Here is a 27,369-nt window from a genome sequence, read left to right on the forward strand (position 1 = left end):
GAAAGGGAAACTAGCGCCTCGATTTGTTGGACCTTTTAGGATTCTGAAAAGAATTGGAAAAGTCGCCTACAGACTCGAACTACCGGAGGAACTCAGTAACGTCCACCCGACTTTCCACGTCTCTAACCTCCGAAAATGCCTTGCTGATCATGATCTAATCGTACCACTCGACGATCTTCAGGTCAACGAAATGTTACACTTCGTGGAAAAGCCTGTCGAAATCATGGATCGCCAAACCAAGCAACTCAGGCGCTCTCGCATCCCGATCGTGAAGGTCCGGGAAGGTAAACGAGGTGCGGAGTTCACTTGGGAACTCGAAAGCGACATGAAGGCCAAGTACCCGCAGTTGTTTAAATAAATAGATCTGAAGCGTCAAATTGGTAAATCACGGCGTTGTGTAGCCTTCAACCTAATTTCGGGACGAAATTCCCTAAACAAGGGGAGGCTGTAACACCCCGTGTTTTCGAATGTCAAAGTCAAAGTCAAAGTCAAAGTCCAAGTCAACTTTGACTTCTTTGACTGTTAATATTTCTCTTTACTTTTTGTATTATGTGGAGTAAGTGTTGTCTAATGAAATGATCGAATGTTTAATCAATATGACCGATTTACGACTGTGAGTAGTAGGAAGTAACAATGCGATAAAGTTAATCAATCAATAATCAAGCTAATCGATTCATCAATCAAACTCGAGACTCGAATTATGTGAACTCTGGTATTGTATTACGTGTGTGTGTGCCTTATGTGTTACTTGTGCGTGTTTACTTATATGTTTGGTGTAGTATTCAAGCGAATCAATCGAAAATCGAATCGAAACTCGAAAGGCAATCGAACTCAATCGAAACCGACATTGAAACGTGACTTATAGAAGATTGTATGTTAGATATAGTAGCTGGGACTGAAAGTAATTTGACTAGGAACTCTATCGTATTCGTATCATCGTCCATCGAAATCGAAACGTCGAAAATCGTCGCGAAATACTCAAAGTGGGTCGCGGATCGAACAGGAGGCGTCCTGATCGAACAGGCCAGCCGATCGGCTAGCATCTTCCTAGCCAATCGAGCAGCCCATTCGATCGGAGCTCCTAGCCGATCGGCTGCCACTTTCCCCTTTTGGAGCCTATAAATAGGGTTGTTATTGTCACACTTTCCATTTTTGGAAAGCTCTGACCGAACCAGCCTTCTTCTTCACCTTTTCCTCAGATTTCTCTCAACTCCTGTAAGTTTTTACTCTAATTCTTGTACGATTTTGATCATTGCATGATTCTACACCTTTCTATCTTTCAAAACTTGATTTTTAACCGTGAAATCACCAAGATCTAAGTGTTCTTGGGTGATGTCATCATGGTGTTCTTGAAGAACACCAAACTTTGGCCTCATTCAACCGTGAATAGCTTAGATCTGACCGATTTCCACATAAACAAACTAAGATTCTTACAAATCTTAACATTTTTATGAATGAACCCCAACTTTCTTCAACCTTTTACACTCGAAACTTTAAAACCGGTGGAAACGAAGCTTGAACCGGCTAACTAGTCACTCTAACAGCTAAGAGGTTCAAGATTCGGATTCTATGAACAAGGTTCACCGATTTCGGGTTAAACTTTAAACCGACGCTCCGAACCGTTCACCGGCCGGACTTGGGTGATTCCTGTCCGATTCGAAGAAACGAGTAGGAACGGAGGATATCATAGTTCAACTCGTTATCAAACTACCTCGATATGACGACAAGTAATTAAACAACCAAGAGTTAGACGAAAGGCCGACCAGGTCAGACTTGCTGGCCGAACGGCTAGGCTGTTCGAACAGCCCAGCCGATCGGACATGCCAGCCAATCGACCGGGCCAGCCGATCGGTTAGCACATGGTCCCACACTTTTCGAATTTTATGAAGTATGCTATTGACGAAGTGATGTTCGATCGAATACGCTACTCGATTGGTGAACATTACTCTTCGGATCATGAGATACTATGCTTCAACACTTAATCGTTTTTACAACTCGTTCGTAGTATGGAATGCCAGCCGATCGAACAGTCCGTTCGATCGAGCGACATCCTGTTGAGCATCACTCTAAGGTTCCCAGCTGATCGATTAAGCCGGCTGATCGAACGGACCGTTCGATCGATTGACCTGAAAGGTAAGGACATTTTTGTGTTCTCATATACTACAACGAAAACTTCAAAAATGCAAATCCTCAAACACAAACACACCAGAGGAAGAAACAATCCACTCGAATGGCCCAGCCGATCGAGCCTACCGGCCGATCGAACAGGACTGTCCAATCGGATATACCAGCCGATCGAACAGACCGTTCGATCGAACCTGCCGTTCGATCGACCAGCCTCTTCGATCCATCCACACTTGTCTTATTTTCCACGTTACTCATTGTTGTGCTATCGAACTATTCAGGCTAACCCTACTCTCAACGCTCCCTTCAATCCATAATCAATCACTGTGAGTATACTCGATCCCTTTTTGCTTTTAGCACTTTTGGGTGTTACATACGTTGCTTATATCAAAACACAAACGATCACACTACTCAAACTATTTGAACGCTAACCAATATGCATGTATTACATGACTTAATGAATGCTTGTTGATTGTGTTTACACGTGGAATGCTGCCTTAACGACGTAGTACTATAGTTTGGACTCAGCACCCGTTCACACGGGGGTTGTTAAGGACAATTACTTGCATGGATTACGGTGGTAATCATGTATTGCGAACCGTCTCGGACGGTCAACCCGCAGTCATTGGTATCGATAGGTCCATGTCAATAATTAACATGCTTTGTTTTCCTCTGTGTACGTGCTGGTTATGCGTAAACTATTCGAACTCTATATGCTATTACCAAACTTGTATGCTCACCTTTACATTATATGTATTGACTTTATTTAACGTATGTGACAGGTGTTTAGGATGCTTACTTGCTTTCTCTGCTGTGAAATCGAGGCTAGGAAAGAGTCTAGAAACCAAGGCAATTTATATTTATATGTTTAAATCTGAATTGTCGGAACATGTTTTTGTTTGAAGGATACCTATGTCTGTAATAACTAAATTTATCTTATGGGTCACGGTATGGGACGTGATATTTAAACTATTCGGTAATAATAGTTGTTATGGAATTTCTTTGAACAATCTGTTTCGCTCAGTGCCGCGCCCCGATGATTCCGCCATCGGTTGGGGTGTGACACTATGAGAGCTAGACAAGTCAAAAATGGATGTTTGGTTACCTTAATAGGTAAACCGAATGATTTAAATGATGGTTTTAAAAGTCCGCCATAATGACTTTTCAAACAAAAATCATACTGTTAAAAGTGGGATTTTGGGCAAACATGGCTTTAAAAGTCCTTCGTCGTAAAAGCAGGGTTAAAAGTGACCAAAATGCCCTTATGAGCTAAATTGAGCAAACGACCTTAAAAGTTGTTTGGAAATGAGTTTTGTGGTTAAATAAATACTTGGAATAAGTATAAAAAGGGAAAGATGTAAATCCTTGGGTCCAATGACTCTATATGAGTCTTTGCCGTAAAATGATAATCCGAGTGGTAATACTCGGAACATATAGATTTCCACATTTAATCCACCACACATATAGTTGTGGTGGAAGATTACTAGATAAGAAATGTGGGAATACGATGCTAGAAACGAATGAAAGTGATTGTGCTTTAAAAGTACTTAAATACCCTTAACGGGTCAAAATAAGTATTTAAACAAAACGGGTTAAGAATATGTAAGAAACCCGTGGTTTGGACCTTGAATATTAGGAAATTGATACAAAATGAGGTTCATGATACTTGAATGCAACTAACTAGTTTTAGTTTGATAAAATCATGAACGGGTCAAAATTTAGTAAAGATATATTAAGCGGAAGGCTTAAAAGTCACAAATTTTGTTAATCCGGATGATGGATTTTAACTCCATATGATGGGGGATCAATTTACGATCACGTAGGAAGAAACGGATCGTAAAACGGATCAAAATTGAGTGAGTTATGACCAATTAAGTCGGATTTTGGTTTGCTGAGTTTATGCAACACCAGCACCAGATATTCTGTCGAAATTGGTCTCTCGCGTCGCGCGATGGAGAGGAGATTGAACGGTCGCGGCCCACGAGGATGCTCGCTTCACGCGACAATAAAGCCCCAAGCCCGTCGCGTAGCGCGACGGGTTATAAATCCTGAAATTTTTGCTGAAACTTGCTGTTTGAAATGTTTTGACTCACAAACTAGTTCGACAATGTTTTATTGCTAAATTACTAAAAACATTTCATGTTTTATGAAATGTAGGTTTACGGTAAAGCACCGGAGGACGATCAAGCTCAACAAAGAACTGAACACGATCAAGATTCAAGCTTCCGCTAAATGTTTCGTCGTCACGTTTTAAACGGCGAATGTTTTTTACAAAATGTTGAAATGTTTTATTTATTAAAATGTTTTAACAAACCCGCATTTTTAAGTGTATATTTAATCTTAAATACACTATTATAGTTGAAATTTATATGAAAATCGTATAAAATAGACTAAGGATCTTACAGAATCGCTAAACCTAATGCTAATGGGTAACTTCTAAACCATAAAAATTGTTTTGTAAATGGACCTATCTTGGAGTTGGTATGGGTATACTATTTAAAAACAAGTTAACATATATATCGTATTTTCTTTTAAAACACGTACCCCTCGAAGTCACGGGCCCTGTGTGGTGGTCCTCCCCGCACACCTTCATCACCGCCTCTGTTGAAAAACCATTTTTAGTAGGTTTCTAAAAACTGTTGTGCTCACCCTGAATATATATATATATATATATAAGGGTTGGTTAACGTATAATATTCCTTAACGTACGATGTATACGAGATGAAATTACGCACGTTATAAAACTTAAAAACCCTGATCACGCATGTTGAAAACCATAATCACGTATGAACATAATCATGCATGTACCAAATCAGAAATCATGCATGGGGTAAAAAACCTAATCACGCATGTTATATTTTTACAGCGTACGCAACGTACGTTAAGCAAAATTGTACAATACACTTTCACTATATATATATACATACATATATATATATATATATATATAGTAGGAGTTGGGTGGAAAGTGTGTTTTTCCTAGAAAGTCTAGGAAGCAATAAGAACGCGACATGTGGCATTGAAGGATTTTATCTAAAAGGGCATTTATGTACTTTCACAATCTATTTTTATTTTAGGAAATTATCTTTAATAACTAACTATCCATAAATTTCGGAATTTTTTGTTTTCGATTTTTGATCTCACTTAATATCAATCATTCCTTCGTTTTCTTGCTGGAATCTATCAGCATGTTCTTGGTACTGTGTTTTAACATTCACATTCATACAGCTGTGTTTTAACAGCAAGCAGATTCATACAGTTGTGTTTTAGCATTCAGATTCAAACAATTGTGTTTTAACAGCAAGCAGATGCATACAGTTGTGTTTTAGCATTCAGATTCATACAGTTGTGTGTTAACAGCAAGAAGATTCATACAGTTGTGTTTTAGCATTCAGATTCATACAACTGTGTTTTAACAGCAAGCAGATTCATACAAATGTGTTTTATCATTCAGAAATATACAACTGTGTTTTAACAGCAATTCAGATTCATACAGCTGTGTTTTAACAGCAAGCAGATTCATACAAATGTGTTTTATCATTCAGATTCATACAGCTGTGTTTTAACAGCAAGCAGATTCTTGACGCTGTGTTATAACAGCAAGCAGATTCTTGACGCTGTGTTTTAACAGCAAGCAGATTCTTGACGCTGTGTTTTAACAGCAAGCAGATTCTTGACGTTGTGTTTTAACAGCAAGCAGATTCTCGACGCTGTGTTTTAACAGCAAGCAGATTCTTGATGCTGTGTTTTAACAGCAAGCAGATTCTTGACGCTGTGTTTTAACAGCAAGCAGATTCTTGACGTTGTTTTTTACATGCCTCTCTACAATCATCAATTAAAACAGAAAAACACAACCAAGTTACAAGCAGATTAAGACCGAAAACGTATATGCACTTCAAGAACGTTAATCACAACACAAGATATGAATACCTAGTGAAGAAAAGGGGTATCAACAAGCCTTGGAACCGAAATCTGAATGCTTTTTGGGTCCTGTTTTGCGTCGCCAACAGCAAGGGGGAGTAGAGATCGCAGGTTTTATTATGTTTAGGGTTGGATTGGAGAGAGAAAGAGAGAAAATCAAATCAATAATGGAGAGAGAGAGAGGGAAAATTCCATGAAAGTAGGGATTGCAGTTATCCAATTGATTTAAAAAAACGGACATTTGACAAAATTGCCCTTATTCATTTAAAACAATCAATTAATTAAACTCAAATATTACAAGATTGCCATTGATTTAATCTCAACCCTTAAACACACCAATCGGATGGACCAGATCGCTTCCTAGACTTTCTAGGAAAAACACACTTTCCGTGCGAACCCTACTCTATATATATATATAGGGGTTGGTTAACATACAATATTCCTTAGTGTACAATGTGTACGGGATGAAATTACGCACGTTATATATGTATATATGATTCGGTTCAAGGAGGAACCACTACCAGTTATGAGAACCATGAGAACTCCTCCCATCCAATAGAATTTTAACACATCATCTATAATCAATTTAATTCAAAAGGGTATTTTAGTCTTTTTCTCTCAATATCACATATCCTCTCTCTTATATCTAAAACACGTCATCATTTATAAAATTGGGAAAAAATATCTTAGCTTTTAAATTCAAACACTAAAAGTATTAACTAATTCAGAAAATATAAAAATTATCGAAAATGATATCTATTTCTTTTTGCTTTATTTTCACTAATTATGAAATAATGTTCTTTATAAAATGAAAACTATATTTGTCTTATATGTTTTTCAGAAAATACAAAATTATCGACAATGATATCTATGTTATGAATGCATCCATTATGTAGTAACTATCCACATCTATAACTCCTATCTCTTTAGTTACCATTGTACTAATGCAATGGCCTATATATAATGGCATTTGTATATGATGTTGAGATCAATAAATAAGAAAACATTCTCTCATTCTTCTCTATACAATGCTAATAGGTTCTATTTGTTACATAACACGTTATCAGCACGAAAGTGCTCTCTCCAAAACCCTAGTTTCTAAAGCGGCAGTCACAAGATTTCAACCCGTGTTTTATTCTGAAACCTTTGCCGACCACTTTTTAAAAACCGTCTTCGCTCTACTTTGGCTAACAACTACCAGCCGATGGAATAACTTATATCTCCAGGTTAAATTGCTTCCGATGTCAAGCTTCCATTCCATAACTGCTTCTTCAAGTCACTACCAGCCCGATTGAGGTTCGCTGTATACTTAAGGTAACTCCGAAAGGTAACCTTCATATAAAAGCTTTACATTCTATTGTAATATTGAGAAGATGACTACGTGGGTTATGGACTTTAATTCCATCTCTATTCACCACCAATATTTTATATTAAATTATTTATAGAAGTAGAGGATCCTGTACATTAATCCAGAAGTGTGAGAAGTGTATTATAACACTATATATAACTCTATATAACACCATATAAACACCGTATAACACTATGTAACACCATATTACACTATGTAACACTATATAACAAATATAACATTATATTTTGTCTCATAGCATGTCTATGATAGATGTATAGTGTTATATTTGTTATATAGTGTTACATAGTGTTATATGGTGTTACATAGTGTTATACGGTGTTTATATGGTGTTATATAGTGTTATATATAGTGTTATAATACACTTCTCACACTTCTGGATTAATGTACACGATCCCTACCCTATTTATAGATTTAAGAGTTTTATTACATTATTTATAGATTTAAAAGTTTTAATCTATCACTTTATATATAATTTATTTTTCTATTGGGAAACGGTGGTGGTAAAGAACAAAAATTTAATTGATCCGCTCCTTAAAATATATTAATAAGGATGGATTAGGATCAAATACAAAGGCCCAAAAACCTAAACCACCACCCCCACCCACCCACCCACCCCCTAAAAAAATGAAAAATAAAAATCCTTTTTTTTGTTTTGCCGAGGGGGTGGGGGTTTAGGTTTTTGGGTGGTGGTGGGGTGGGGTGGGGTGGGGGTGGGTGTTTAGGTTTTGGGTGGTGATGTAGTGGGTTTAATTTTAGGTTATTAGACACTTGTCACTCTATAAATTGTTCTTACACTTCTTACCATTGGGAGCATTTGTAGAATAATTTGACCCTAATAAGAATACTATACCTGACACTATATCACATTTAATTGTCAAGAACCAAAGGTATTACACCGTATCACATATCACATTTACGTTCACATATAACATAATCCAACATCCCTCTCGGTGGCACTTAACAGCAGCAGAAACTAGAGAATATATGCGAATGTAAATTGCATGTCAACAAATTTCTACACACCTCAGATACGGATATGACAACCCAAACAACTTTTCTGGTTAAGTTTCCTTTTTACCAATCTTTTGTATCTTATTTATATCACTAAAATATACATTCATAATTTTCCTTATACTTGATAGTCACTAGAGCAGTAGAGGTGTACAAAATCGGGTTTTTTTATATCCGTATTCGGGTATATACCCGGATACGGGTATGACCGGGTTTTGACTTTTCAGGTATTGGTCATACCCGGTTTGGGTCCGGGTATTGGCTAGAAAATCTATACTCTGTGTACCCGGGTTTGGGTAGGGTTTAGGTTCGGGTTTTCAATACCCAGGTATTAGAATACCCTATTTGCGGGTATGGTTCGGGTTCGGGTCTAGATCAGGTTTTTCGATTCATTATTTTGACATAAAACATAAAAATATAATGGAAACCTTAATCTATATATACCGTATACCTTGAAATCTACCCAAAAGCCTCACACAAGCTCTAAACGTTCAAAAAGAACTGTTGTACAAAACGAGTCCGGGTATTACGAAAACCTAGGTACGAGTTTTACTGAAACCCTGGTACGCTGAAAACCTGGGTACAAATCGGGTACGAAAAAACCCGGGTTCAGGTTTAAAAAACTCGGTTTTTCTAATACCCGAGTTCAGATTTTTTTTTCCGGGTTCGGGTTTATGCACCTCTATAGAGCAGGGGCGCAACTTTCTTAGGGCGGGAGGGGCGCCCGCCCCCCCCCCCTCCCGAACTTTTCGACGCGTAGTGTTATGAGCAGTACCTTCGTATAAAATTTTTAGGTATACACGTTTTCGCCCCCCCCCCCCCCCCCCGGAATTGGAAAAATCGACCCCCAAGCTTCGCCAATGCTATAGAGCAGTAGTTAGTTTCTTTTTCCATTGTATAACACTAAAATATATTGCAAACTAGTTGATGCCCCCGCCCACGTTGCGGGGCGATGGCCGAATAATGAACGAGTGTTAGGCAGCTCATTGACACGAAAAACAATTAAATCGAGTCAACCAATTAAAACAAAACACTTTTATAGTTTTGATAAGAAAAACTAAAACAATGGCAATATTGTAATTTTTAACCGAGGGAAAGTTGTATTTTTTGACTCGGGTAAAATCGTAATTTGCCAAAAGCCAAAGTGACGGTTGTATTGTAAATTTGAACCAGGGGCAAAATTGTAAATTTTCACAGGGGGTAAATTCGTAATTTTGAACTTGGGGCACCAACATAATATAAATTTGAACTAAGGGCACAATCGTAACTTTAAGCTGGAGGCAAAACCACAATTTTATTTTGAACAAAGTGGAAAATCGTAATTTTGAGTTGGGGGCAAAAGCATAATTTTATTTTGAACTGGGGAAAAAACGTAATTTTGAATCGATGGCGAAATCATAATTTTTTTAAACAGAGAAAAATCAGATTTTTGAATAGAGAGCAAAATCGTAACTTTTAGCTGGGGGCAAAAATAGAATTGTATTTTGAATTGGGGGCAAAAAGGTAATTCTGAGCTGAGGGCAAAACCACAATTTTATTTTGAATCGAGGAAAAATCGTAATTTTGAGCTAGGGGCAAAAGCATAATTTTATTTTGAGCTCGGGGAAAAACCGTAATTTTAAAGAGGGGCAAAAACGTAATTTTAAAATGGATATAAAATAATAATCTGGTTGGTCCAATGGGAGAGTGCCAGACAAAATTGTAATTTTGAATTGAGGGCAAAATCGTAATTTTGAGATGGGGACAAAAGCGTAATTTTATTTTGAGTTGGGGGTAAAACGGTAATTTTAAACAGGAGCAAAAACGTAATTTTAAAATTGATATAAAATAATAATAAACTGGTTGGTCCAATGGGAAAGTGTCAGGCGTTGGTCCAATGGGTCCAATAGGGTAGTGGCATGGCACTATTCCCCCATTTGGTAAATGTTGGCACTATTCCACTGTTTGGTAAATGTATGTATAGTAAAAGTAAATAAATAAATAAATACCCGGCCCAGAGCAGTTGGGTTAGCGCAAGATTCAAAGAAAATTACTTTGAAATCTATATTTATAATCCAACCCAGAGTAGAACGGAATGGGCCATGGGCCGAAGCCTGCATTATTTAATTAAATAATAAGAGGCCTGTTATCAGAAAATCCCACTCCAGTGCTGTTATATGGAAGGTTTGTCATTAGTGGCGGACCCATGATTTTTCCCACTGGGGTCCGCTTTTTTTGTCTTAAGATCTTTCACAACCAATTTCGGGTAGGTCGCCGTTTGGGTCGGGCGGAGCGGGGTGAGAAACATAATAAAATACGATATCAAATAAAATTATATGATCATTACTCATTAATAAAATACGATATCAAATAAAACTCTTGTATTTGTATATCTAACATTGTGTTGAAATTTTCAACCTCATAATAATGACACTTGATAATGTTAGTCTTTTTTCGTCTATCTCAAAAATTTCTCACTATTTTTTTAGACAAAAAGATACCACATCTTCAAAAAGATAAAAAGATCTTTCAAAACTAAGTAAACAAACTAGAATTATCACCTTGATCTAGTTCAGACAGTGTGTAGTGTTGCCTTAACTCAAACAAAGGTGTAAACTTTTCCAACAAATAATGTGGGTTCCCAATAAGAATAAACAATGATAGCAGAATTAAATCTCTTAGGATTATTCAAAAATACCAAACCATGCATGTCATGAGGGGTTGCTAAAAAGAACTAAATAATGGGAGACTAAAATATCAAACTTGGGACCTTTTCCTTGGAAAACAAAGGATTTGCCACTACATCAGGTTTCCCTTTTTCTATTATGGGGTCCAACTAATTATTTTTATGAGGTCCTTTAAAAAGTTAACATACCGATTCTGCTAATTTTTTAGAAAACATTAGGGTCCGTGGACCCCGACCCAATGTATATGGGTCCGCCCCTGTTTGTCATGACAAAACAGATCATCAGAAACCAAACCATTTAGTTTATGGGTTTAACTGGGCTCCAATATACTCAAATTTCAAGATATCAATGGGGTTGTTAATAAGAACAAAGTCCAATTTTAACCAAATAAGAAGTGGGTTTGATGGTTGGCCCACTTCGTCTAGCAGCCTTGCAGCAAAATCATTTTAAAAAATACAAAATTATTATCTTTTTGTTGGATAAGTCCAACAAAATGAAGTTTTCATAAGTCCAAGCTAAACGACAACATGAATCGTATCATAGTAGAATGTTTTGAAACGTCTCATTTATTGGTTTTTGGTGGTTCAATCCGAGGCCTCCAAAGTCCCAGCCTGTATTTGTGTGCGTACTTCAATATCAGCTTCCTCTGTTCAAATCAATGGAGATAGAAAACATTAGTCGTTAACTAATGGAGTTGATTGGATCAAGTAAATTATATAGAGTCACCAAGATGGGCGGGTTGCATAACGGGTGAAATAAGAACGGGTCAGAATACTTTGAGTAACGACAGGGTCAGGTTAGGTTGACCCCCAAACACTTTTTTGTCATTTTTAATAAATAATCAAATGCACTTGATATGTTTACATAAACTAAGTTGTTAATGAAACAATTTAGAAGATAATTTGCAATAAAGGAGCACTTCCACACCCATTCACATATTTGACTCACTTCCTTTTTAGCTAGTTTTAGTAACTTTAGCCCAATTGCCCGTTTGAGAATAACATAACCCAAATCGACCAGTTTACAACTATATGAACAAAAAAATGCTACCTCTAATATAATATAATATCAACTGCATACCAAGACATCGACAATTGGTTCTATATTTGTCCATTATATATCTAGGTGTCACTATTGAGATATTTAAAATTTGAAGACAAGAGACCGATAGCTAAAAAGCTTCAAATGCATATAACCTATATATTTGCAGATCACTCAAGTTGTAGTAGCAATGTAACCTAGTTTGGGGCATGTATTGTTTCATGGTAAAGTTGTTGCTGAAAGGTACATATCAAAGTTGTTGCTGAAAGGTGCATAATATGATTGAACTCCTTATGCATTAATACGATGTCAAATATATAACAATATAGGATTATGACTCTTTCTTTATTTAGAAAGAAATAAAAAAGATTATGAATAACTTAAAATGAATAAACTTTAGACAAATCGCCTTTCTTTTTCTAATAAATCATGTTGTCTACTTGTCTTTTGCTTTTTTTGGTGAAATTGACAGAAACTTCCTAGATGCAGGATGCACCAAAGTGCAGAAAAGACAAAACCTTGTCTTTTTCTTTTTTTTTTCTCAGAGTTTTCTTGCTAAGCTTACCACACAATTTACACTCGCAGTCAACATAATCATGATTTTTAGGCACCATTTTCTATCCCAAAAGAAGTAAATTTATCTTTAAAAGTTTCTTCTACACACTTGATTCCAACACTAGCTTCAGCTTGATCAGATCTTACACAACTCTAAAGGGTTGTTATTTACTTGATTCATAGTCGTTAATAGCGAATAGCGGACGATAGCGGGTGCTGTTTTATGTTTAGCGACACACTAGAAGAAAATTTAACACATCGGCCCAATGCACCCAAAACAGATCGATGGTATTTGAGGTCAGGCATCCCGCATCCCTTGTGAGTTGTGACCCAACATCATATTGTGGACAAGATCTCACCCTTAACAACCTAACTTCTTGAAAACCTAATTTCATCCAAACCACCAACAAGAACTCAATACCTTCTAACCACGATTCATGCTTAATCGGCCCACAAACATTGCAGTCAAATCACTGTCATCATTATTGTAAATGACTTTCCTAATCATACAAGCTTCAAAAGTCAATGATTGATGAACAAAATCTCAAAAAGGCGGATTAATCCTCACCTACATTTCGATACCTTTAACTAATAGATTAACTCTTAATATAAGCAGTAACCAATAGCACATAATGCCTATTACACCTAACCAAAATAACACTTTTCATACTAACTTCAACCTAATTAAAACCTGTTCATACCTAAAAAAACCATCTGCCACACAATAATCATCATAAATAAACTACTGAACCTATCAAACACCATCACAACAATATACCGAAACCGACAACACACCAAACCGATACAAACATCAAATCTACATTTCAAATCACGAAACTGATAACATAATAACATATTCACTTACATGTTTGCAAACTTTCGGATCGGCTCCAACATTGAGCTTCTTCAGCTTCGTAGATCGAGCAACCAACAGATTCTGTAAATCTCCAAATTCAGCTTCAAGCTTTTCTGCATACGTCTCCACTCCGTTACCGATTCCGTTTAAAAACTCCGGTATACCTACCTTCACTATAAACAACAACAATAATAATGATAACAAATTGTTAATGAGAATGAACGAATAAGAAACCCTAGAAATAGAAATTGTGCGAAACTGAAGACTTACCGGGGTACAGATTTGATTTGGAAGAATAATTAGCGAAAAATGTGTTTGAATTGAACGGAATCTGTGAAATTAGGTTTCGATTCAGTAAAGGTACTTTTCTCCACGCCATTTTGTTCAGATTTTTTGGTGTTGCAAGTGAAGTGAAAGGGGGGTTTAGGGTTTTTGAAAACCCGACCCGATTGGTTGGATGGATAGTCCAAAACCCGTTTGAAAGATGGTCCGTTTTAGTATACTTTTATTTTTAAAACAACTACAAACTAATTAGTTTTAACATAAAAAATACTAATCTACAAACGACAAAAATTAAGAACCTAGCCTCATTATTGGTAGCGATGTCAATTTGATTAGATTTTAAAAATAAGTAGTATGGGTTATTTAGCATTTGAGTTTGGTAATGTTATGAATAATAGAAGTTCTAATATATTAAAAAAAAGTATTAATTGAATATGAATATCGAATCGAATCAAATTGAAAATCATAAAAAAAAGTATTACTGGACTCAAATACAAATCGAATTCTCATTTTTAAAAAAATCGAATTCGAACCTTGATAATCGAGTCAAATTTTGAATTTTTTGAACCCGGAACCGAAAACACCTCCAAATTGAGATATTTTTATACAAATCCTATATATATTATATAAACTATAAAAACTTCTTGAATTATGAACATAAAGTAATTTTTTTTTTTTAAATAGTTTTATAGTTGAATTTTGTTAAATCACAAATATGTTGGAAGATGCATTAGTGCATCTTTGAGTTTGTTGACATTCTTTTGGTAAGAAAATAGAAATTTGTAAAAGATTTCAATTGATATGTGTTAGTTGTTAAGTTTGTGAGTTGTTGATATATCTAGATTATTAGAAATTATTTAGATTCTTGTATAATAATATTATATTATATTATGTCTATTATATACAACCATTTAAAATATAAATACGTTTAATAGAAATTAAAAAAAAGTTGACTAAACGTACATCCCTTATTATAGATTTTTATCGTACCCTTCATGAAGGAATGTTAATAATTAGACAACCTCAAATAGGTACACGACCAATTAAAATACATAAAGAGTGAAAATGATATGTTTAAAGCAACTCATATATTATTCACTAAATATCTATATCCCAACTCATATAAAATACACTAAATATCTATATATCTAGATGAACAATCTAATCGAAGGACACATCAATCACAGTATGTGTCCTTGCTTTAACCAGGACTAAAACAATTTATATGGAAAAAGTAAACTAAAAATCATTTTTCTCAGCAATCTTTAACCCACATTGTTCTTTGATTTGACACATTAGTGCATAACTGAGGGATCATATAAAACTACATGATATATAGTTGGATGACTTAAGATATTAAAAGAGAGGGAGTTTTAAACTTATAGAAAGATAAATTTAAATTCTCACTTTGAAATTAAAAATAAACATGGTCTACCAATGGTAAAATGTCCAAACCACAAACAACATATCAATTTTGTAACCACCAAGGCACAAAATTTGGGGTATATACTGTGATAACTGAGGCATTCATAATAGGCACAGTGACAACAAATTCAAAGAAATTAGTTTACTGTAAGACTTTCATTAAACTATATTCCAAGTATTGGAGACAGAGAATAACCAAGATAGATTCTTTAATCTATCAGATTTACAAAGAATTAAACCAGCTTTTTAAAGAACATACTACAAAACAACAAACAAGATGGGAGGATGGATCCAATGATTTTGCAGATCATAAACACCTCTCCTGCCTGATTCGACCGTTTAGTCACTTATGATTCAGATCAAAAGAATAATACTCTGCTGCACCAATGTTTCAGCACACGCGTTTCCGTTATATCTGTAATCAATGCAATGAGCCATTAGGAGAAAAATTCGTGTTGGGTAACGGGTCAAAATGAATCAGGTTGATCCAAACACTTTTTGTCGACGTTTTATAAATAATTTAGTATTGATAATATAATAGAATAAGCGTTTTAGCAGTTTGTATGCATTTAAAAAAAATTGAACTTAGCACAGCTTTCAAGTTATTTGAAAATTTTCCTTTTGACCCGTTTGGCATTAAACAAAACCTAAATCAACCAATTCATAGAACATAACCCACATCTAATGTCTTACCACCATATGCTAAGCGTTACAAAGCTCAAAATCAACTTGACTCAAATCAAGGAGCTTAGTGCCACCATTTTGGAACATGATCTATGTCAAAACAGAACTTGGTCAATGGTCAAACAACCATAAACTGGCTGAAAACTGATACAAAGCTATACTTACCAAGTGTTTTCCTGTGTTGGTGTCATACCGCTTGATGCTACCATATAAACTAAAAAAGCATCAACACAAAAATATTCAGCAATTATGATAACCACACCATGGCATGCGACACGTGTCCAATAAATGTATAGTCAAACAAACAGATTGAAGTCATACTTCTCTGACCCAGGGCGTAGTATTACAAGAATTTGCCCAATGCAATTACGAGGTATTCTTGTTTGATTAATGGCATGCATTGAACATCCTATAAAAAAGAAAATAGTAAACTGAAATTGCAATTTCAGAATCTCTTAACTATTGCAAGTCAAAAGTAAATTTAAAATAAGTAATACCTGCTTGTCGAACACCATTATTGTAAGCCTACACAACAACCAATAGCTCAAATTAATTAAAATTTTGAGCGAATAACACACACTTTAAAAAAGACAACACATTAACCATAACACATATTGTTCAAGTGTCATGTGAAACACTATACATACATCTTTACCAGAAAGAAGTGCTTTTACTTTTGGAGAGTTTATAGCCACCTGACATGTAACCATCTTTAGTGCAGCAACTGAAGAAGGAAACTTTGATTTGTTAGGCTTCACTCCCAGTTTCCGTCTACAGTCTACAGCACCACAGTGACAATCCTGGTCTGCACCAAACTGCACAAACCTGCTAATTCTGTTAAATACCACTAGAGGTGACAAAATGGGCATGAGTGAACAGCAACACCTTTTTCCCCAGAAAAATCAACTGTTTTTAAACAATAGATATGTCAAATATAATCTATGCAGTTAATATCGGTGATATATCGGATATCGGTCCCCATGTAAAATATCAACGTCAAATATCAGTACCGATATTATCGGCGATATTGACCGACATACCACCAATATTCCCGGTATCAGTACCTTTCTTCTTAGCTCTACCATATTCGTCTTTCTTCTTATTGCTACCATTAGTGTCTTAAGTCTTGATTGTTAGTGTTAAATGTTGGTGTTTTAAGTCTTAATCAGTTCCTACTTGCTACAGTTGTTAGTGTTTTGCAAGTTGCAAAAGGTTAATTTGTTAATGGTAGGAGAGTATAGTGAATTGTTAGTGTTAATTAGGGTATGTAACATACATATTTTCGAACACTTTGAGCCAAAAAAAAAAAAACAAAAAGCGCCGACTACTTCTTTAAAAAATAAAAGTTTAATATCCGTATGTTACATGTATTTTTTGACTGATGTTACATGTTACATAAAATTTTAAACTTTTTTTTTGAATCACTACTCGGCGCTTTTTTTTATTATTATTTTTTTTTGGCTCAAAATGTAACAAAACATGTATATTACATTCTCTATTTTTTTAGAAAAAAAAAAGCTTGTTACATAAGGTTTTTCGGAGTTTTTTCAACTCAGGTGGGTTTTCTCTCTATAATTGCCCCATATACATATAAATTATGCATGATGTTAAAATTACTGATATCCCACCATGATAACCTATATCTCAAATATCGGTCCTTGACCAATATCCGATATTTTACCGCATTAACTGCTCAGAATATAATTACGAATATACATTCTTTAAATAATAGTCTTTAACTTTTTTGTAAAAAAAATACACCTTGGGTCACCGTCGACCCATTTGACGCATTTCCAACTATATTCTTATTTTACATGCTTGGCTCCAAAGAGATAAAACATAGCCCGAGTCAGGATATAAAAACAAAGATTATTTGGATCTTACTATATCTCACACATAAAAAGGTTGTCCTTCATGAAAAAATTTAAGTGTATATACTTTGATAGCACTTATCAGTTATCTAACTTTTTAACTTTGCATAGGGTATTAGGGTTAATAGCATCTCACAAAGTAAGTGAAGGTATTCAACTATTCATGGAACTGGACATAATGCCACATGAGGGTTTACTAAAGAAATGAAAGAGAGCATGCATGAAGTAAAGAATGACGTGTAATGTGCACATACTGATAATCATAGGTCAGGTGTTCGCCCTTCTTGATATACCGGGTTGCAAATATGCCGATTCTTGTTTCACCATCAATCCTCCTGAAGAAATCGTTTTTATAAGAAAATGGTGGTTGCTAATTGTTATGCCAATAAAATTCAGAGAGAATGACAGGAACAACCATTTCTGCATCTCGGTATTTGGAGAACAACTATGATTTATATATCTTGATTTATTTCCTTTGAATGTAGCATCAATCACCATGTCACGGTTAATCTCACACAAATAAAAGTTCGTCTTTCCTTGACGTTTCATTATCCAAAGCCTGTTTTCACACTCTTTGTCATCAATAACTGCATTGTGGTTAAAACAGAAAATCAGATATCACACTTCTGAGAGAAACGGTACTTATAACTTAAAGACGTTACCTTCTCCAACATATTCGATTATGAACTCCCCTCTCATGATATCCTCTTCAGCAACAACCCCTGAGCCACATTTTTCAGTCTAAGAAAGCAAGTTAGTTTAATATTGACTTAAAAATAGCCATATGGTATCTTGATATGTTACATAGGCATTTGTCTACTTGGACCGTTTTCACATATGAGAAAAGAATTCAATAAACTGTGTTTAAAGATGATAGTACCTGCACTATCTTCATTTTCTTCATAGGCCGTTGGTGAAATGGTTTATTAAGGCATGATTTATCACAATTACAGTTAGACGAGCAGCTTGACAGTAGCATCCTGCAACATGAAATTATCTTGTCATACTCCATACCATTCAAGAACATCATGTTTATGACAGTTAATAGTGCAACATTATCTAAGAGTAGCATTATCTAGGAGAACAATTACAGCACTTTGTTGTTAATTCTTACCCACAATGGCAATCTCTACCACAGACACCAGAAGAACCGGATGATGCGCTGCAGGAACAGAATATTCCATCATCTTCCTCTCGAGCTCGCCTCTTAACCTTCTTTGTTCGATATATATCTTTTATCTATGTTAATCTAAACAAGCAAAACACAAGTATGCACATATATATATACAGGATCCTAACTAAGACTATATATATAAACACACAGACACAAAGTAAAATTGCATAATTATAGCCTCTGTAACAAGATAGATCAAATCTCAACAGTTATAGAGGATACTGCGCCTTATGATTGAATACTGAGGTTTTGACTTATTTACCCAATCAGGAAGTCCAAACTCAACAGGTTCTCCAATGTCCTTCTCCAATTTTTCAAACACTTGCCCAAAATCATCAGATTCAGTCTTCTGGATCAACCAATTAACAAATTCAACGGTGTCAAAACATTATACCTTTTGCAATTATGTGTAAGGATATACAAAAACAATCTAATTATACTAAAAACTGTAAGCAATTCAACCTGCTTCATAACAATCTAACTATACTGCTTCATAGCAATCTAATTACACAAAAAACCGTAAGCAATTCAACCTGCTTCATAACAATCTACTTACACATAAAAAAACTGTAAGCAATTCAACCTGCTTCATAAAAATCTAATTATACGAAAAAGTTTAAGCAATTCAACCTGTGTCATAACAAACTAACTATACTGCTTCATAACAATCAAATTACACAAAAAAACTGTAAGCAACTCAGCTTTATTCATAACAATCTAACTATACAAAAACTGTAATCAATACAGCTTTCTTCATAACAATCTAACTATACAAAAAAAAAAAAAAAAAAAAAAAATGTAAACAATTCAACCTGCTCCATAGTCCATGGCAATCTAATTAACAAAAAACCGTAACCAATTCAATTCAACCGGCTTGATAACAATCTAACTATAAAAAAAAACAGTAACTAATTCAACCTGATTCATAGCCGGCATCGCTTTACTCGTATACGTGAAATGCAATGAATCGAGCAAAGATAACATGAATCTGCATCTACGTTGCTAACAAATATTCAGATCTGGAAAGAACGTTCGTCCTCATAAACTTTCAATACCGCAATCCTATTTCAAAACCAAACCCTAACTGACAGACTGTGAGAGTTGAACGCCGTTAGAAACTACAAGCGACGAATAGAGAAGTGAGAAGAGTTGAAATTGTAGTTTCAAAGTTTTTCTAACGGCTCCTACGCAACCGCTGTTAGCCGAGAACGATGGCGGATTAGATTTTGTTGTTTACGGGATCTGCGTTTCAAAGAAAACCGGTTTACATGGGTATTGAAGTTAGGCCGGGTCGGGTCGGGTTGGGTTGTGAGTGAACCGGCCGGGTTTGCTACTGTATATAGGAAAAAGGATCGGACCATATATGTAGGGCCGGGCGGTTTGCCCATAAAGGACCAAAGAGTTCATTTTCACGGATGTTTCATGTGGTTTACCCAAAGTATTGTAAATTATACGGATAGTCTATATTCTTCGTTTGAGTTTTTAGGAAATGAGCAAAGTATTCTAAATGTTAAAGGAAATAGAAATAAAATGTGGGGACCGTTTTAAAAGTTACGTGCATGAGTGAACAATGGGAACCATATGTATAGTACAATTCATGATACGTATGGGTCGAGCATGCAATATAGGTAAACCATAAAGACTATACGTGTAATTACCTTTAAAACTAAAACGTTAGGACACTTTTGGGACCCGTAGATGTAGTATACGAATTATGAAGTGACACCGGATAAGAAAAAGGACTTTTTGATTATGTTTGTATCTAATATTCGAATAATACCGTAAGATAACATTATAAGCTAACAAAGTTAGAGGTATAAATACCAAGCTAGAGGTATAAGTACCAAGTCGAAGCTTGTTGTGTAATTTCATAAAGAAAGGTGTCTTCCAATCGTACTTCAAGCAAGAAAGTTGAAACTTTCCGCTTGCCTTTCTTTTCTTTCAATCTAGATTCTTTTCTCTTTCTTCTAACAATCGAAAAGATATGTCTGAATGTTAAAAATGGAGAAGAAACTATTTCAGGTCTTTAAAAATGTTAATCATGTTTATTCACATCCAGTAAGAAAATTAAATTCAAAAGAGTGTTGGTCATATACGTTTTTATGCTTAAATTATTGGTTTTGTATAAGTTACTTAAATCGATTGTGTGCAAGGAAAATTGAAACTAGATCAGCAAGTAAAGAATAGTTTTTTTTTTTTTTAAATTGAATTTATGGTTAAGTGAAGAATGTTTTTTATTGAATTTATGGTTGTTTCAAATATTGAACATAGAGTGTATAATTTATATGAAAGTTTCAAACTCTAGGGTTGTAATCTTGATGAGGTTTTATAGGAATATTAAAGTTGTTTTAGCTTATCCTGCAATGTATCATTGTCAACATTTCTTGATAATTTTGGTCTATTTCGATGACTTAGATACCAAAATTGTGACCAAAAAAAAAAAAGATCTTGATTTTGTCATTTATTGGTAGACGAGATGACGGAGTTAGTTTATGATAGATGTCTATTTGTCAATGCTGAATATTGTTTGTTTGCTTCTTTTGATTTAACTAATCAAAATGGCTAAGTGATGGACTGATATTGTTTGGATACAACACATTGATGTCTAGCTAGACATAGAATAGAAATTATATATATCAATTTGGCTACAACACATTGATGTAGCTAGACATAGAATAGAAATTATATATATATCAATTTAAAGTGGTGAGTGTTCACACTTTTGTAAAATATTCTTTTAATGTTTTTTTATAATGAAAGGTTGTGTTCTAACAAGTTGTGTTCGTTAACTTATTTAAAAAATCTAACTTCGCAATTATGTTTATTTTTCAACATTTTAACATAAGTTATATAGAATATGGATATTGTATTGTTATCGTACCAAACCAAATCGAAGCCGACAATAAATGATAATTTATTATCTTGAAGTATTTATTCATTTATTTAATATAATTTTATTCATCATTTAATTTTATTTTATCCATGATAGCTTGCATTCCATGTTTAGTTTTTTTCAATATTGCGATATAACTTTAATTGAAAAGGAATATTATGCTCCTATCGCACCAAACTGAACTAAAATGACGAACATGTGTATCGATGCCAATATATATTTTTGTTGTGTTTTGTTTTCGATAAATTGACATCGTATCGCTACCATATTGTACTGAACAAGACCAGTAACAGTAGTTGTATTCATTTTTATGGCTTCATGTTTAATAATGGATGTCGTGGCGCCACCGAAGTGAATCGTACCGAAACCATACAAACAATATAATTTTCAGTACATGTATTTATTTTATTTTATTGGGTTTGCTTTCAATAAACTTACACCGTATTATATCGAACAATATTGGTACCTGGTACCTATATTCATTTTTATTGTTTTAGGTTTTGATAAGTTTTTACTTCTACAAATTTGTCTGTGACGGTATATGAATATCGGTACCAGTACCATGACGATCTGAACTGACGGATACCATTCGAACATCGGTGCCGGTACCGGTGTTCATTTTATTGTTTCGATCCAATCAACATAAAACGCGTGTTGATTTTTATACTTAGTGTATGTGTATCGTTTTGGTACTATAAGGAACCAAACTAATACCGATCCAATGCTCGTGATAACATACCGTCGCAAAGCGTGATCAAATACCCTAGTTTAAGATGAATATATAACAAAAAAACAAATATAAAACCCTATTCTAATTGGACTTATCTTTTGTGTACGACTACGACGTATTAACACCTAGAAGCCTAAAGTCCACTGTTTAACAAGTGGCTACATAATAGTTTTATAAACTAATACCGATCCAATGCTCGTGATAATATACCGTCGCAAGGCGTGGTCAAATACCCTAGTTTAAGATGAATATATTACAAAAAAAACAAATATAAAACCCTATTCTAATTGGACTTGTCTTTTGTGTACGACTACGACGTATTAACACCTGACCAAATATCAGTGGCAGATCTAGGATTCCGACCAAGCGGGAACGTTTTATAAATAAGCGGTAACGAAATCGAAAAAACGTTAAATTTTTCCAAAATTTACACTAAAAACGTCAAAAATTTTCCGACCAAGCGGTAGCGGAGGCTGCCCCTTGATCTACCTTACATCCGCCCCTGCCAAATATAGGCTAGAAGCTTAAAGTCCACTGTTTAACAAGTGGCTACATAATAGTTTTATACTATTTCCGATGCAGAAAACTGAGTTGGGGCTTGATAGTGAAATGAAACATGTGGACATGTTCTTGTATGATAATGCACCAGTTGATATTGAGGGGAATTGTCACACCTCAACCCGCAGCGGAATGATATCGGGCATGATGATTGTCTAAAACTTATGACATTATTATAAGTTTAAATATTTAAAGGCACCAATTTAGATTTGTCACACATAATCATAGAATATATTCAACATAACTTTCATACAATATCATTAACATAAATAAAACATGTACAATAATTCTTCAACTTTAAACTCTCTCAATTCATGCACCTGCATCATGCGTAAAATGGTTTTTTAGTCTACATAATGTTGGTCCATAGATCTAAATTTTAAATAAAACATTTTGCTTTATTATTTGATTTATTTTACTTAGAAAACTTTCAAAAATATATTTTACATGCAATATCATGTGTTGTAGAAACATCAATATCACCAATATCCCAACAACAATCAACAAATCACCACAACTACAGTAACAATTATGAAAATATAAGTATGTTGATATGTAAGCTCTTATAGAGGTTTCGGAGCTCATAAGTAAATTCTATGATTCATAAATTGAAACGGGTCGAATAATTATGAAAATGTTAATAATCCAAAGGCTTAAATGAAAGAAATTTGTTCAGGTGAAAATAGGATTTTGATTCTATGTTATAGAATATCGAATTACGGTCACGTAGGAAGAAACGAGACCTAATTCGGATCAATAACGGACAAGTTATGTCCATTTTAGTACAAGTTAGTTGAGCTGGGAATATGCAGGTCTCAAAACTGAACTTTCTGCCGAAATAGGGGGCTCGCGTCACGCGACGCTGAAAGGTAATAACCGTCACGCTACGCGACATCTCTCGCGCCCCGCGAAAGATAGAGGCTTATCTGTCGCGCCCCGCGACAGCCTCCCAGATGCAGAAAATTTATGTTTTTCGCCTGTTTTGACCATTGGAACTTGTTTAATCATCTTATAACTTATCTAACTGATGTTTTGGATGGTTTTTGGTCATAGGTACATATAGGAACTTGCGGATGAAGATCAAGCGATGTATTAAAACCGAACGTGCGCATAAAGAAGCTTCCGCAAATGAAACTAGATCTTTTGTCACAAAACATTTTAAATGTTGTGTTTCGATACTTTAGTACCTATGGTTTGTATGTTTTAAAAAGGTTAAGTGTGTTAGGTTTGAACAACATGTTTTGGTAATGTTTATAAACCTATTGTAAGGTTTTGAAACTTATCTAAATATCGTAAATTCAATATTTTACTATTCAAGAGATTACTAAATGCATCATTTATTATATAAATGATAATGTAAACTTGATGGGTCTTACAGATACTTTTGGAACCGGTTTAGTACCAAAAGGGTACCGTGCTCATTCCTAACAGGGACTATCCGGACACTTTTATCTATAAAATATAACTAATTATATTGAAATTTTAAATACTATATTACACGAATTTTAAACAATTATATTGAAATTTAAAAGAGTAAACTGCCATTTTGGTCCCTGTGGTTTGGCCAGTTTTGTCACTTTAGTCCAAATCTCAAACTTATTACATCTGGGTCCCTGTGGTTTGCATTTTGTTGCCATTTTAGTCCAAAATCCAAAAAACCTATTTTTTTGACTGTTGCAACCTCCTATTTTGTCTTGTAGTGCAGGGTGTAACACCTCGAAATTTTGCGTCCAATAATGTATTGACACGTGTCTTAGGTTTACACGTGGTACTAAATACTAAATAAAGGACTAAGTTGACAAACATTGAAAGTATGTAAATTTGAGGGTTAAAATGTCAACAAGGGATAAATATACCGTACAGTAACCCTAAATGATGCTCGTACCTTCAAACGAATGAATCATGGATCGTACGGAACGAATTGTGGAAGAAAGTGAGGAATTACAAACTACAGGGGCCAAATGTGTCAACATGTTTAAGTTATACCTCTGAGTGACCTTTGGGCATACCCGAGGCTTTGTAATGATAAATTATACTCACTAGAATGCGCGATATAAATTTCGCGAAGTTCCGTTCTAAAACGAGAAAGTTATGATCAAAATCGTATGCGAGGGGTTAAAAGCGTCAAACATTGAAAGTTATGACTTTTCGGGTAATAATAAATTAACCAAACGTTAATAAGTTGGGTAAAAATTCCGAGGCCCTTATTCGTAAATAAACGAGGCCCAAAACGCAAAGTTACCCCTTCGAAACCGAAAGGCTAGTGCAATAATTACAAAAGATTTGAAAATCTTGAAAAACAGGTCTCAGGCGGGCCGCGTTAAAGAACCAAGAGATCTTACGCGGGCCGCGCTGACAGTTTAGATATGGGCTCTGACATTAGGATTCAGGCGACCCGCGTAAAGGTTGCATGATCCTTAACGCTGGCCGCGCCAGCCTCCCAGATGCAGAAAGGTCGGACAGGAGCACAGTTTGGTGTTTTAACCGACTTTCTGAGCAATTATGAGAGCATGGGCGCCCCCTAAACGACCCCTAGCACTCAGGGACACTTGGTGATCATCCAAGAACACTTGTAGCACTTGTTGTCAATGATCTAAGGGCTTATAATTGCTATAAAAGGCCACATTGTTGCAACAAGTTCTTCACACCTCCAATCTGCCTTCTTGATCACTTTTGGAGCTCAAGTGCCTTCTTTGCTCATCCCTGGTCGTGCATAGGACTCTTGTAAGTATGCTCCACCCTTTCTTGGTTAAGTTTTGCTTAGATATAGCCTAAAAGTCAACCCGTCGTAATTAACGATTGACTTAATGATAAATCACAAATGGTCCAGTGGTTCGTCGAATCAAAGGTAGTTTATATGTTGGTAATTATGTGGGCATTAAACCCCTAAAAGGGCACCCTCTGATTCCCACTCTAACTAGTCCGAATATCGAGTCAAACTTGCTTAGAAAAAGTCAACAGAATGCTAATTTGCGATTTTATGCATAATCAGTAATGTAGATGGCGTGAAACCTATTTTAACAATCATATAACATGATAATAAGTATATTAACTAGTCTAAGTTTGTTTGATCCGACCATTTTCTATTTTGACCCGGTTCGGAACCGAAAGTCACAAGGCTTTGACTTTTGCTTTGACTTCAGTTCCGACCCGTTATGGTATGATTTAGATATGCCTTAGAACTCTCTTAGGACCAGGTTACATGATGGTATAACCCTCTGTGATCGGTTCGTTGTTTGTCCGAGTCTTTAGCACATTTCCGTTAAAAGCTTAAAAGTTGACCATAACGCCCTTTTTACTTTAAAACGATAATTTTGGGCATGTGAAAGGACAATAACCTTAGTTACTGATTTCTAAGCATGTCCCTAAAATTTCATGTCAATCCGAGGTCTAGAATAGGAGTTATGCTAAATAGCGCAATTACGGAAACTTTAGTAATTAAATGGCGCAATTAGCATAAAGCCTATCTAAACCCAAATTTCGACACCACATCTTTTACACACTGATGTAAAATAATATTTTGAGATTTTTAAATATTTTTAATTATTTTTAACCTGCTCATAACCTGCGGTTATGGCATCGATTCGGTAATATACCCTTTTCGGACATAACTTGAGTTCTACAAGGTATTTTGACCCGATTCCAGTTGCTACTGATTTTAAATAATAAATAAAGTATTTTGAACTTTATAAACTATTTGGAAAACTCTGACTTCCTGTAGAACTCGGAAATCTCTTTTATAATCTTTAAAAAGACAGAAATACCCCTACGGGGCATATATTGGGATTAAACTCGTTACGGTCATTATGGAAGGTATCCTACAGATACCACAACCTCTTTAAAGCATATTAACTTAGGAAACCCGTGTAGGACTCTTACGGTTACCCGTTACGCCTTTTGCGTGCACAGTTCAGTTTATGTAACTAGTTTACATAAACTAGCCAAAACGGGTTAAACCTTATCGTTTTTACTTCAAAATCCAGAGTGTGGTTATTATACCCATATACAAAAAGTCTTCAAACTTGTCGGGTCCAAATCACATTCCATTCCTGGTTTTCGCCTTTCACGCGATTAAACCGTAAATATCCTTTGAAACTGACCGGTCTAAGCTAAGGCTAAATTAAAGACCCGTTAGGATTCTAATAGGTTATTATAAACCTTCGTTCCAGAATAGGAGACCAGTAAAAGATACTTGCATTTGTTTGA

The 27,369-nt window shown here is 35.1% G+C and overlaps 2 protein-coding genes across 5 annotated transcripts; both read right to left on the bottom strand.

Moving 5' to 3' along the window:
- Positions 1 to 11,429: 11,429 nt before the first annotated feature.
- Positions 11,430 to 13,976, bottom strand: LOC110903654. The gene is made up of 3 exons (XM_022149427.2): positions 13,817 to 13,976; positions 13,556 to 13,719; positions 11,430 to 11,740 (listed from the first exon to the last, which is right to left on the bottom strand). Exons 1-3 carry the CDS (start codon positions 13,923 to 13,925, stop codon positions 11,657 to 11,659), a joined length of 357 nt encoding a protein of 118 aa, XP_022005119.1. The 5' UTR covers positions 13,926 to 13,976; the 3' UTR covers positions 11,430 to 11,656.
- A 1,404-nt stretch (positions 13,977 to 15,380) lies between these two features.
- Positions 15,381 to 20,289, bottom strand: LOC110903653 (histone-lysine N-methyltransferase ASHH3). 4 transcript variants are annotated; one of them, XM_035983242.1, is made up of 13 exons: positions 19,901 to 20,289; positions 19,205 to 19,331; positions 18,923 to 19,040; positions 18,689 to 18,788; positions 18,471 to 18,549; positions 18,224 to 18,395; positions 18,063 to 18,143; positions 16,633 to 16,762; positions 16,435 to 16,462; positions 16,259 to 16,346; positions 16,103 to 16,151; positions 15,947 to 16,027; positions 15,381 to 15,668 (listed from the first exon to the last, which is right to left on the bottom strand). In XM_035983242.1, the coding sequence occupies exons 1-12, from the start codon at positions 19,964 to 19,966 to the stop codon at positions 15,956 to 15,958; spliced, it is 1,110 nt and encodes a 369-aa protein (XP_035839135.1). In that variant the 5' UTR covers positions 19,967 to 20,289; the 3' UTR covers positions 15,381 to 15,668; positions 15,947 to 15,955. The 4 variants fall into 4 exon arrangements, with proteins under 4 accessions (XP_035839135.1, XP_022005118.1, XP_022005116.1 ...); XM_022149426.2 differs by having other exon boundaries at positions 16,585 to 16,762; positions 19,205 to 19,328; positions 19,901 to 20,287; XM_022149424.2 differs by having other exon boundaries at positions 16,585 to 16,762; positions 19,901 to 20,285.
- Between the last annotated feature and the right edge of the window lie 7,080 nt (positions 20,290 to 27,369).

Source organism: Helianthus annuus, chromosome 14 (assembly GCF_002127325.2).
Source record: "Helianthus annuus cultivar XRQ/B chromosome 14, HanXRQr2.0-SUNRISE, whole genome shotgun sequence".
NCBI classification, from domain to species: domain Eukaryota; kingdom Viridiplantae; phylum Streptophyta; class Magnoliopsida; order Asterales; family Asteraceae; genus Helianthus; species Helianthus annuus.

What these genes read in the sequence shown, in the direction of transcription:
- LOC110903654 (XM_022149427.2), bottom strand. Translation starts at nt 13,925, where the DNA reads ATGGCGTGGAGAAAAGTACCTTTACTGAATCGAAACCTAATTTCACAG. An exon ending in CAAATCAAATCTGTACCCCG is followed by an intron (nt 13,720 to 13,816) that starts GTAAGTCTTCAG and finishes TGTTGTTTATAG; the next exon opens with TGAAGGTAGGTATACCGGAG. An exon ending in ATCCGAAAGTTTGCAAACAT is followed by an intron (nt 11,741 to 13,555) that starts GTAAGTGAATAT and finishes TGATTTGAACAG; the next exon opens with AGGAAGCTGATATTGAAGTA.
- LOC110903653 (XM_022149424.2), bottom strand. Translation starts at nt 19,966, where the DNA reads ATGTTATCTTTGCTCGATTCATTGCATTTCACGTATACGAGTAAAGCG. An exon ending in AATCGAATATGTTGGAGAAG is followed by an intron (nt 18,396 to 18,470) that starts GTAACGTCTTTA and finishes ACCACAATGCAG; the next exon opens with TTATTGATGACAAAGAGTGT. An exon ending in CACCTGACCTATGATTATCA is followed by an intron (nt 16,763 to 18,062) that starts GTATGTGCACAT and finishes CAGAATTAGCAG; the next exon opens with GTTTGTGCAGTTTGGTGCAG.